This window comes from Macrosteles quadrilineatus, unplaced genomic scaffold (genome assembly GCF_028750875.1).
Source record: "Macrosteles quadrilineatus isolate MER2022 unplaced genomic scaffold, UCM_ALF_1.0 Scaffold_2__2_contigs__length_208266976, whole genome shotgun sequence".
Lineage (NCBI taxonomy): Eukaryota > Metazoa > Arthropoda > Insecta > Hemiptera > Cicadellidae > Macrosteles > Macrosteles quadrilineatus.
In genome coordinates this window covers 203,297,636-203,309,840 of record NW_026542595.1, presented here as the reverse complement: position 1 = coordinate 203,309,840, position 12,205 = coordinate 203,297,636, and the positions used below count along the sequence as shown (strand labels likewise).

Genomic DNA, 12,205 nt, shown 5'->3' with positions numbered 1-12,205 from the left:
AGTAGCAGTGGACAGTTTATAAGTCTGCTGCAAGTGCCAGAAAGGATTTGAAGTGAATCTCCAGCCAACGTAATTACTTTTATTGCCTTTTTATGTGCGGGATTCCAAAGCTTTCAGAATCATTGCCAAGAACTGCGCTAGCATTGTCGCACGGCTTGACTGTAAATGCAGAGAATGCTTAGTTTCTTAAATGAATGAATTTTTGAGAAGTTAATCATTAATTCTAATCATGTAGTAATATATCAAAATACATAGCGAAAAGAGCAAACTATAGATTCAAAAAACTAAATGATCATGAACTTAAGAGGGAGTCCGCAATTGAACTTTTAGTTGGTAATCCACTGTTTGAAATTTTCTCCACTGCACATTTTACCTAGGGCCCATTAATTATAGTTTCTAGAGATTGCCTTTTGTAAATGAAAATGCTTTTGTACAGTTAGGGACAACCAATTCATTTTTTTTTTAATTCACTTTCAACTTTTATCCCAGCTCAATCAATTATTTTTTTTTTAGTTTGGCTGCTTGGATCATTTATCGTGTTTAGAAATTGTGTTTGCTTACGCCATTAAGTAGTTTAATTGTATACATATGCAAAACTAGCAGAGTACCCGTCCTTCGTACGGGGTTGGCATATAAGTGTAAAATGTTTATTGCAGTTATGCTCAAGCTTTCTGTTTGCAATGGGCAAGGACACAGTTTGATAACATTTGCTTCTTTAAATTTAAGGTATACAATAGTACAAGAGTAGTAGGTACACATCTATCATAGCACATCTATAATGTTCTACCACTAAACAAATATCAAAAATTCGCTAAATATCACAAATTATTCATAAAATTAAAAACATAAACATAACTTTAATCAATCCTTCTTTGACAGTTCTCATTGCGTATCACAGTTTTTTTCTGCTTAATTCAAATTATATCAGCTGTTTTCATAAGTGCAAAAAAATAGTGCTGCACTCTGTTGGTAAATCCTATAACTTTTTAATGCTTTTGCATATCATAGAACAAACCTTTTTATTTGAAACAGCTGACTAAATTCTTTAATTCCATTTAAATATGAATACTCATAAGGTTAACATGAGGAACTACAGAGCCACTGGGGCAGAGGACTTTTTAGATAAGAATATGCATATTTGTTAATCGGGAATGTAAGCTATCATCATGCCAAATTTCAGCCCAATCTGTCCAGTAGTTAATGCGTGATTGAACTTCAAACAAACAAACAAACACAAAAACTTTCACCTTTATAATATTAGTAAGATGTATTCACCATAATAAATTTGAATATTTTTTATGTGCAATTGAAATAAATTGTATAAAAAATGCTTACAATAATTAAGATTTTGACTTTAATTTTTGCTAACAATAGGAGATACCTTTACAATAAATTTGAACCACATTATGTGTATTACTGTACGAAGACACCCTTACGAACGATCATTTAGCGCTTGGACCATGTTTCCTGCGAATGTTACCTGTTATTCCGAACTGTTTTCCAATATGATATTCCTCTATAAACATATTTCTAAGAGGTTGATTGTCAAAATGAGGCACTAGAGTATGCTACGATTTTCCAAAGAAAGTGCACTAAGAAACAGCTTATACTCAGGGGACGATGCTTTAATTTTATATAAGATCGACTTCCGGCTTTCTACCTTAGGCAACATTACGTAGGTAAAATACTCACCTTTGTAGCTCCTTTGTTCGTCCAGAATCTGAACAATATTTCCTCCGCATTAGTTTGAATGTGTTAATTTAAACTATAAATCTTCCTCAAAGTTGATTAGCACGCAAAATGTACAAAATTTACGCAAAAGTTTATTTTATAATAAACTTAGCACTTTTTGCTTCTCATATTATTTAACGTGAAATGCCTTCCGCTGGTAATGTGTCTTCGGTATTTTTGTAACAAGGATAGATCAATAGCTTAAAGCACGTGAAAAATTGAAAATCCTATCCTATACTCTATAACAAGCGCGTGTACGGGCAAATTTTATTTTCTTCCGAGGAATTTAGATTTTTCTGGTTGAATTTGGGGTATTTGGCCACGAGAAATCGATTGAAGTTAGTCATGATGCTGGGAAAATCCGGTTTCCGTTATACGGCCCTTGAAAGTGCCCATGTTATCTTCAATACCTTTTTCTAGCGGCAGTTCACAAAAACAGCAGTTATAGGTTATGTTTAATGTCATAATTGGATTTGACGTGTAAACAAAATTACTGCATTTGCTTGTTTGGACTAAACATTTTAAAGAATATTTGTAAAAAAAATCCCGGGCTCGTGACTAACGTCCTAGGACAAAGAAAATGTCATTGCCAGGCATAGTGTTTTCTAGTGGTGTAACTGATTAGGCTATCTTCAACTTTAAAAATGAATATGATTAAAAATATTTGTTGGTGTTTTTTATGATACTTTTTTAACCCCAGACTACGCTGTTAGGTGAGCAAGAATTGCTACCCACTTTTTACCTGCGTCAAATTAAAACCAAATCAGAATACACATTTATAAATATTTGTGATTCTATAAACATTTACACTTTCGAAAATTAAAACAATTAAGTTTATAAGAGATAGGAATAACTAAATATTTTCATCGTGAACAAGTTGTATTTACAAAATGTAATGAACACATTCCTAGCTTCCTAAAATTAAATTCTAACCCAGGACGACGGATACGTTTGGAATTCTCAATAACGACATTGTAAGTTGGGAAAGCTTAATGCCGGCTCGCAGCTGTTATAAGAAACTTTTCAACATATTTTTATTACTCAAAATATACAAGAGTTATGTTTTTGGAGTAAAATTAATTGTTAATATTAAAAACCCAGGGACAGCCAAGGCAGCCCAGGGATACTGGCAATGACTATAGAATCTTGCTTGTTTCCCTAAGCAATGCCCATATCTATATATAAAATCCAATGTATGTTTGTTTGTTTGTATGTATGTATGTATGTATGTATGTATGTATGTATGCTTGTTTGTTTGTTTGTTTGTCCTTTATGGACTCCGAAACCACTCGACAGATTGTAATGAAACTTTCAGGCATTATTAAGCATTATTCAAGGGTGGTTTGTGTGAAGTTTCGTGCAGATCTGTCAAAAGGGCTCCGCCCCAGTGGCTCTGAAGTTTCCAATATTAACCTTATGAGTACTCATATAAATGTAATTTAAAAGAATCTTAACAGCTGGTTCAACTAATCAATTTGATTCTGTGATGTTCAATTGTATTAAAAAGTTAATGGGTTTACCAACAGGGTGCAGCACTATTATTTTTAGCGAATTTCCCTATAGGGAAGTAGCTATTACCGTAGGTGGCACGATAAGACCTAGACCCGGGACCGATTTACTTTTTCATTTTGATGTCCCCAGAGGCCAAAAACACCATTCGTTCAAATTTTTATATATGTATATATATATATATATAGACACATATATATATATATATATATATATATATATATATATATATACGTCCGTGAACGCGATAACTTGAGTAATTTTTGTCCGATTTTGATGAAATTTGGTTTAAAGGTGTAAAGTGGGATAAACTTGAATGAGTTCGCGAACCAGCACGATCGGACCATGGGAACGGGGCTTTACGGGGGGTTTTATGGGGTAAAAATTGGTTTTTCTCACTTTTGACCCTCAAAACACAAAATATCCCGATTTCTCTTTAGACCTTTTTAAAGAGCTTAAAAAAACAAATAATTTAGTATATAAAAGTATTTTTGTTTGATTATTAGTAACGGAGAAAATTAAAAAAATTGTAAATTTAAAATTCCCATGTTATTCTTATGGAGAATATTGTCAAATGTTGTAGTTTGCTTGTTTATGGATAGATTTTGATCAAACTTGGCAAATTTATTTATTTTGTACTAAGCTATCAATATTTTACTCAAAAACACACATTATTAGTTTCCTTGTAGCAGCAAACCTAGGTACTCGTTAAACCTAATGTTATTAAAATATATTTAACTGAAAATCAATTCAGACAAATGGAAATTCGCTTAGTCGGCAGGTTTGCTGCGGCGGGGGTATTTTAAATTTATGACAACAGCTAATTTGCAACCAAATGGTGAGTGAGCGTAGCGAACGAACTTCAACCTTGAGGCGAGTTAGCGTAGCCAACGAGCTAAGCTGCAGGCAAGTGAGCGCAGCGAACGAGCTCCAACCCAAAGGTGAGTGAGCGTAGCGAACGAACTTCAACCAGGACGTGATTGAGCCATGCGAACGAGCTCATCTTGAAAATGAACGAGCTTTTGACATAAAACCACATTAGGACAGGACGACGTCTGTCGGGTCAGCTAGTAATATATATAAATAAATTACAGTTTTGTCTATACATTGCGTGGAATCATGAAGTATTTTGGTTACTTTCATCCAGGTCGGGAAGCGGATATTCTGTGTGTATCAAATTGTACCCAAGTTTTGACAACTGGAAAATACCGTGAATCATTGTGGTATAGAACTGGGAAACTTACATTGTTAATATCATCGTCACCTTTAATCTACGAAATTATAATCTAGATCGAGATTTCCACTCATTAAAGGCGTTTCGATGGTTTTTGTATCAAGTTAAAAATACAAAGATAAAATAAAAAAACAATAACAATAACAAGATCGCGGATGTTGCTGTGATATAGGAAGAGCTTCACACCACTACAATCCTCTAATCTAAAACAAGCGCATGTACGCGCAAAATTTTTCTGTTCGAGGATTTTTATTTTTTCCAATATGTGGTATTTAGCCATGATAAATCGATTGGAGTTGGTCACAAGGCTCGGAAAAATCCAGTTTCCGTTCTACAGCCCTTGAAAGATAATATCGTCAATACCTTTGTAGCTAAAGTTAACAAAACAGCTGATAAAGATTATTTTTACTGTCATCATTTTGATTTACGTGTAAACAAAAATAACTGTATTGGTTAGTTTGGATATATTCAATTTGGTTTACATACATTACTGTTAAATGTTTTCAAGGTGAATTTACAAGATTAAGAATGAAATGCGGAAGACCTCCGAAGCGAATATACATAAACCGAAAGGGAGAGAAGCTACAACCGATCGTCAGGAAACAAATTTCACCTCTTCGTCTACAACCGAGCCAGTTCCAGCCAGCTCATACATCTCACAAAATGTCTCAAAACCTCGTTTTTTTGTCGCGCATCGAAGAATAATGATCATGTCTATCATTCTTAAGCAGGAGTGTCAAGGAATTGTCATCGCACTGCAATTCCTCAAACCTCTAAAGTCACCATGTCAGCGGATTATGGATATTCACGATTGGGACCGTTTGACGTAGCATGAATACACACGACGTGTGTCCGAACTGATTCACGGTCAGAGGGTAGTTCTTCAACATCCAAACTGATCCAGAAATCTGGCAGGTAGAAAATGGGGTCGTTTGATACACCCAGTTTGATCCGCCAAGCGTGGGGATGGCTGTTTTGAATATAGGCCTAATAAGGTTTCAACTGATACTTAATATCCCCCGTCCGTAGAAAAAGCAAACTGCTAGTATTCTTTTGTTGTATACTTTTCGGGGGGAAGGGAATTATTTACCAATACAAAGGTCAATCCTTATATACTGCTTAAAGTATTCCAGCCTTAAGTTTCTAGTTCCTATTTTATTTTATCCTATCATGGGTTAGGTTTGGAAGAAGGCTAAAGAATACACGAAACTAAGCACGACTTGTAATTTATTACAGGTATAAACTTTGGGCAATCAGGAATATAGTACTTTTCCTATTAACTCCTCAAAAGTAAGACTTATTTTTTGTGACGTACTTTCATCCTTGGATGTGAAAAATTTCATCATAATATTTATTTTTATAACACAATGCAAAAAATCTTCAAATGATATGTAGCCATCTCTTGTCGCGTATTTTCGTATTAAACAACCAAGTATCTTGAGGTCGAAATTAAAATCGAGTGCTTTCAAAGCTTTTTTAAAACCTGACGAATTTAAAAACCCTGTATCCTTATCGCTGTACAATTCATAAATTGATTCACACGTTTTAATCATATTCCACAAGGCTTGGAATTCATTATACCCCAGCTTTCCTGAATGGTCTGTATCCATTAGAGCCACCATACTTCTACAAAGATCGTATGAATAACCACCCATTGTCTTTACTTGAACACTCTTTTTATTGGTTGTTCCGAAAACTTTGTTATAAATCAAAGTTGCTGCGTCAAAAAGAAAATGGCCCCAGCCGTCACTATTATCCTCAGCGGGCAAAACTCTTTTCTTCGAGCCAAAATCTAAAATTTTCTTTAAATCTTTCCAATCAACTTCTTTGTTAGGGCCAGACAGCTTGAGAAAATATTTTGTAATTGATTGGTCAATTTTGAACTCTTTAATAGTTTCTAATGGTGTTCGTGACACTGGTGCATCACTGTCTAGCACTTCGTCCGGTGAAAGACCTATTTTAATAGCAGAATCTGAGTCCTTAATTAGCGGCTTCTTTTCAGTATAAATTCTCAATAGAAATTCTCCATTTACTCCGTCTTGCGTATAAGGAATCACGCAATATGCTCCTGGCTTAAACGCATACCTGCCTACTATTTCACGTCGATAGTTGCCTGGGGCGTAGGAGCAAACTGGTTGGTTGCTTTTCAAAAAGTCTTGGTCTAAAGCGGGTTGATTCAAGTTAGAAATACGGTAAACGTTAAACCCGAGTTCTACGTAACTACTGTCCAATGCGGGTGTTTTTCGTAGCAACGCAATCAGCACGGAACACTCGCCGTCGTTGTCACCGTCCAATTCGCTCAGCTTCAACCTTATTTGGGGATTCTCATGCAGGGATTTGGACCCTCCAGCTGTCACACCTTTTATCCAACTACCCTTGACCATATCCAAGTGCCACTGTCCAACTTCTGTGTTCTGTCCGTACGCGCTTAAATATACGTTAGGACTCAAATAGCAAATATCCATAACACCAAAGTTTGACATAAAGTCTGAATATTCCATCACAAATTCTCCATCATTTCGGTTAACCACTGCTAATTCTTTTTTGAGAGATTCAGGAACTTGTTCCCATTCCTTTGATCCGTCGCTCCATGCGCCGTTCCACTCGAAACGTCCCCAAGGATTTCTGAGACGAATCAAAAGAACTTCTCCACGCCCAGGAACACTTACGGTTCTTACGCCAGTTATCGCGTATGAGTGTTCCCTTTGTATATTTCCAGGAGTTGGTCCTTCTTTGGTGGAATCGCTAAGGATTCCACAACTAATGAGCGATCTTCTTGCAAATGCCTTGAGCAAATTCTTGTCAAATCCTGTAAGGTCATTTCTAAGTCTAATTCGCTCTACTACGCCACCAGTAAAATGCTGCATAACTTCGTACTCTCTCCCCCCTTCGTTTACGTATGCGCCAAACATAAATTTTAAGTACGCCTTTTCTAAGAGAGCCGGCCACAAAACATTGTTTGGTGCTCTAGTTGACGCCAATTTTCCTTTAAGAATAGGGAGGCGGTCATCAATGACTACGTCGTACCATCTTCCGAATCTCCAGAACCGAAAGTGAAATATCCCTGCGTATTTATCATAAAAGCTCTGATCAAAAGGGACCACTTGGTTCACAAGTTCTGGATGAACTCCCAAGCAAGTCATGGTAGCCTCGAAATGGCAGTTCCCAAATCCTCCTTGGAAGACATCGTGTTGAGTCGGTTCTCCATTGAACAGACAAGGTTCCTCCATTATCTTCCATGGTCGGTGCCACTCGTATTTCTCGTCATACTTGAAATGAGGATCGGAAAATATATAACCTCTTCTCAACAACCAATCTCTTATGTATACAAAATCCTGGTTGTGTAATTTGTATACTGTCTGATCGTCATTTTCTTGCATTTCTTGTTTTTTCCTGGTTATTTTAACTGGACATGTAAAATTTACTACTTACAATTTTGTGTTTTGGAAACAATGTATTATGTAGGTTAAGATGTTTACAGTTACATTTTTAACGTCAGCTGTGTGCTAAAACTGTGTTATCTAGGAAGCGTTTTAAAAACCTAACTTCTTTGCTTAAGGTTACTTAAACAACGGCTGTGTCATACTAATACCATACCACTATAATAACCTTGAACTTTTATTTGACGCTAATCTTAAAATAAATAAACATCCCACGTAGTTTTGCTAATATTACTTTTTTATTTGTTTAAGCCAGTTGTGTGGCATTAGAAAATGAAACCATTTTGACGGTTCTGCTTGTTTACATTGAAATGTCATAGCAAAAACTAACATTGTGAGGTTTTTTCATTGCAGCCAGCTAATGTATAACATACGTTATCTGTTCACGACTTTTCCGTTTAGCGAACGCATATTGAAACCGAAGAAATTTTACCTGGAACGCTAAGTGGTGGCCCTATAAGTAGTAGCTCTTCAAGTTGGGTAGTTTTGAGTTTTGATCATTATTGTAGTGGTTAACACGAATAATTATTTTCAATTTGCGCGTACACTGAAGGTAGTTGAAAGTTTCTATTTAGAGCTGCATAAACAAGACATACCAATTAAATATGGTTATCTATCCATCTATACTATAGAATGAGTAACAACTGGGACGGGTGGCGTCTCCTGTAATCCAGCTACTAGGCGGTCACGAATTGTGGATATTTATAGGCATGCACTGTGAATGGGATACTCCATGGTGTGGATTAACGTCCGCACGAGTGAGTACTACGACTATTCTCAGTACTATCCTGATAATTAGACCAATTCGTTAATACCAAGGCAAAAATGTGGTTCTAATTCCACTATGACTGTAGATCCCTTAATTACCATTAGCTGTATGGGCTATTAATTAACAGCCGTGTCTAAGGAATATGCCCGCCTTAGTCACTAACAAGACTACAAGATCGCGCCACTCATCCTACACTCATATTTGGGTTTAAATACGCACATAGTGGCGTCCCCATCTTAAATCTCAATATATAAAAGGCAAAGCCCTCACTGACTGACTTACTCACTCACTCACTCATCACTAATTCTCCCACTTCCCATTTACCTACGAGGCTGAAATTCGGTACATAGGTAAATAGTAAACAGTAAATAGGAAAACTAAGTAGTTTTTATTCTGATCGGGCTTTTGGGCTCCGCCCCAGTGGCTCTGGAGTTTCCCATGTTAACCTTATGATTTTTCATATTTAAAAGGAATTTCTTAACAGCCGTTTCAATTAAACAAGTTGGTTCTGTTCTATGATGTTCAATAGCATTAAAGTTACAAGGATTACCAACAGGGTGCAGCACTATTATTTTTTTAAATTTATGACTACAGCCAATTTGCAACCAAAAGGTGAGTGAGCATAGCGAACGAACTTCAACCAGGACGTGATTGAGCCATGCGAACGAGCTCACTTGTGAAGTTGAACGGGGCAAAGCCCGCGGGTACAGCTAGTAATTGATAATTGATTTAGTTTAGTTTACATTTTACATATCTGTAAATGAAATGACCTCGAAATGTGGATATGCAGTGGGACTAACTTCCATTGATTGTTAGGGCCGTTGAAAATAATAAATGTTTGTTAATGTGTCAGGTACAATAATTTCTTAAGATACAATATTTTTTTAAGAGTATTTGGAGTTTTCATTTGCAGTTAATACTAACTATTTTGCCGTTTTTGTGTTTACACTTTAATTTATTTCTAAAGTGCCTAATAGTGTATTAATCCAAGCAGGTATATTCACCTTAATCGAACTAAGATTTATGTATATATCTGAAAAAATTGTGAAACTTGTATTCAACAACAAAACAAAACGTATGTATCTACAATTTTTCAGTCCATTGAATGTTTACTTTCCATCCTATTGAATACTTTATAAACTTTTCATGTTTTTCGTTTCCAAGCAAAGAATTACACAAAGGAAAATATGTTAGATTTTTATCTCCATACACATGAGGTATCAATATACCCCCAACACCTTAACTTAAGCAATTCAAACTTTTGTACTACTCTTTTAAAGTGAAAAAGAGTGAATTTTTGCTGTTAGTATGTGTTTTCCTATTTATTTATTTATTTATTATCATTCCAACGGCAGAGCCATTTGAGAAAAAAGGCAACAAACAGTTTCCATCCTAGCACAAACAATGTAACAATCGAAATAACAATAGAAAAATCAACAATAAATAACAATAAAGTTAATAACAATATAAATAAATGACAACAATATAAATAAATAACAATATGAATAAATACAATATTAATAAATAACAATATTAATAAATACAATATTAATAAATAACAATATTAATAAATACAATATAAATAAATAACAATACTCGTTACAATAAATATGTAAATGAATGCCAAAAAATTTAAAAAATTGCGTAAGGCTGAATAACAACAAAAACATTTGAAAGTTAAACAATCATCGACAAAAAGTTCAACTAAGCAATTTCATTCCGTTGCTCGCCAAGGACAGTGAGGAACTTTCTTCGAGCTAGTTTGAAGCCGTCGAAGAAGAAGTCCACTGCACCTGACACCGTGTTTCCCAGGCGAAGAATCCTAGCGAGTGGACTGTTGGCGTCATAGGATGTTGACCTGAAGCGCCGGCCAAAAAATGCTCTGAGACGAGTTCTGCCTGGAACCCTGATGTCAATCTCCAGAAGAAGTTCGGAGCAACTGAGAATGCCATTCATGATCTTGTATAGGAGACACAGGTCAGCAACATCTCTTCGAAGGTCTAAAGGATGCAATCCCAGCATCTGTGCACAGTCGTCCACGGGAGCGTCTCTATAGGAGTAGCCATTTCTAACACAGACCAGACGAAGAAATCTTTTCTGGATGGCGTCCAAGCGTTGCCTGTCGAATTCCGTGTAGGGCGACCAGACCACAGAAGCATATTCAAGACCCTGTCTGACTAATGCGCAGTACAGAGACTTCAAAGCATGGGGACAACGGATACCTCGTGTGAATCGTATGATGAATCCCAGCATTTTGTTTCCTTTCTTGGTAACATGGTCCACATGATCTCCAAACCGTAGGTCGTGTGAGAAAATAATTCCTAGGTCTTTGATGGTCGTGGTTCTTGGAATACTGTCTACTCCCAAAAAATACAAAAATATGAGCGGATTAAGAGAGCGATGGTACGTTATAACAGAACATTTGCTGGGATTTATCTTCATATTATTGTCCTCACACCATATCATAACCTTATCCAGGCTCATCTGTAACTGTGCAGCGTTATTGTCAGAAGACACCTCGCAAAAAAGCTTCAGATCATCGGCGAACATGAGAGCACCTACGTCCATCTGGTCAAGAAGATCATTGATGAATACGTTGAAGAGGTACGGTCCCAAATGTGAACCCTGTGGAACCCCAGAAGTCTGATAAAAGGGTCTTGACACAACGGAGCCAATCCTGACAGCCAAGTGACGATAAGCCAGGTAGTCTTGAATCCAACTGACTAATGGGTTAAGGAATCCATACCCCTTAAGTTTAGAGATGAGAATGTTGTGATCCACCTTGTCGAACGCTTTAGCAAAATCAATATAAACAGTATCCAGTTGGGATCCTTTTCTAACTGCTGAGAGAGCCTTTTCTTGAATGAGCAGTAGGTTGGTTGTTGTAGACCTCCCGGTGACAAATCCATGCTGACTGTCATGAATGATTCCCCCAAAGATAGGCTTCAGCATGTCCAAAACCAAGCTCTCGAAGACTTTAGAGATGGCAGACAATATGGTTATTGGACGGTAGTTCCTAATGTCACAGGGATCACCGGACTTAAGCAGCGGAACAATAAGACCAAACTTCAGGCATTCAGGGAATTTTCCACTAGAGAGGGAAATGTTAAAGAGACGTTGAAGAGGGGTCGCCAGAATATCACAACAATGCCGCAATAGAGAAGGAGGAATTTCATCAGGGCCTGCATCTTAGAGGGGTCTAGCTGAGCTAACTTGCGCTTGATTGCATCCGTGGTGATATGAAGTGTGCTGATAGAGTTGATGGACATGAAATCAAAGACGGGTGCTAGGACTGAAGAATCAGAATATACTGAGCCAAAGAAATTAGCAAAGAGGTCACATTTATCAGCCAGGTCTTCTGCAGAAACATTATCGAAGTGCATAGTATGTGGCATAGACGAGGAATTTCTGGCTGAGTTGACGAAACTCCAAAACACCCGTGGATTAGAGGGGATGCGATCTTCAAGCTGGGAAAGGTAGTTTTCATGGCATACTATAGCTAGTTCCTTACACTTTTGGCGA

At 36.7% G+C, this 12,205-nt stretch overlaps 1 protein-coding gene across 1 annotated transcript; it reads right to left on the bottom strand.

Moving 5' to 3' along the window:
- Positions 1 to 79: 79 nt before the first annotated feature.
- On the bottom strand, positions 80 to 7,854 carry LOC128985294 (calpain-B-like). Its single transcript, XM_054404684.1, has 3 exons — positions 6,139 to 7,854; positions 1,693 to 1,720; positions 80 to 159 (listed from the first exon to the last, which is right to left on the bottom strand). The coding sequence occupies exons 1-3, from the start codon at positions 7,852 to 7,854 to the stop codon at positions 80 to 82; spliced, it is 1,824 nt and encodes a 607-aa protein (XP_054260659.1).
- Between the last annotated feature and the right edge of the window lie 4,351 nt (positions 7,855 to 12,205).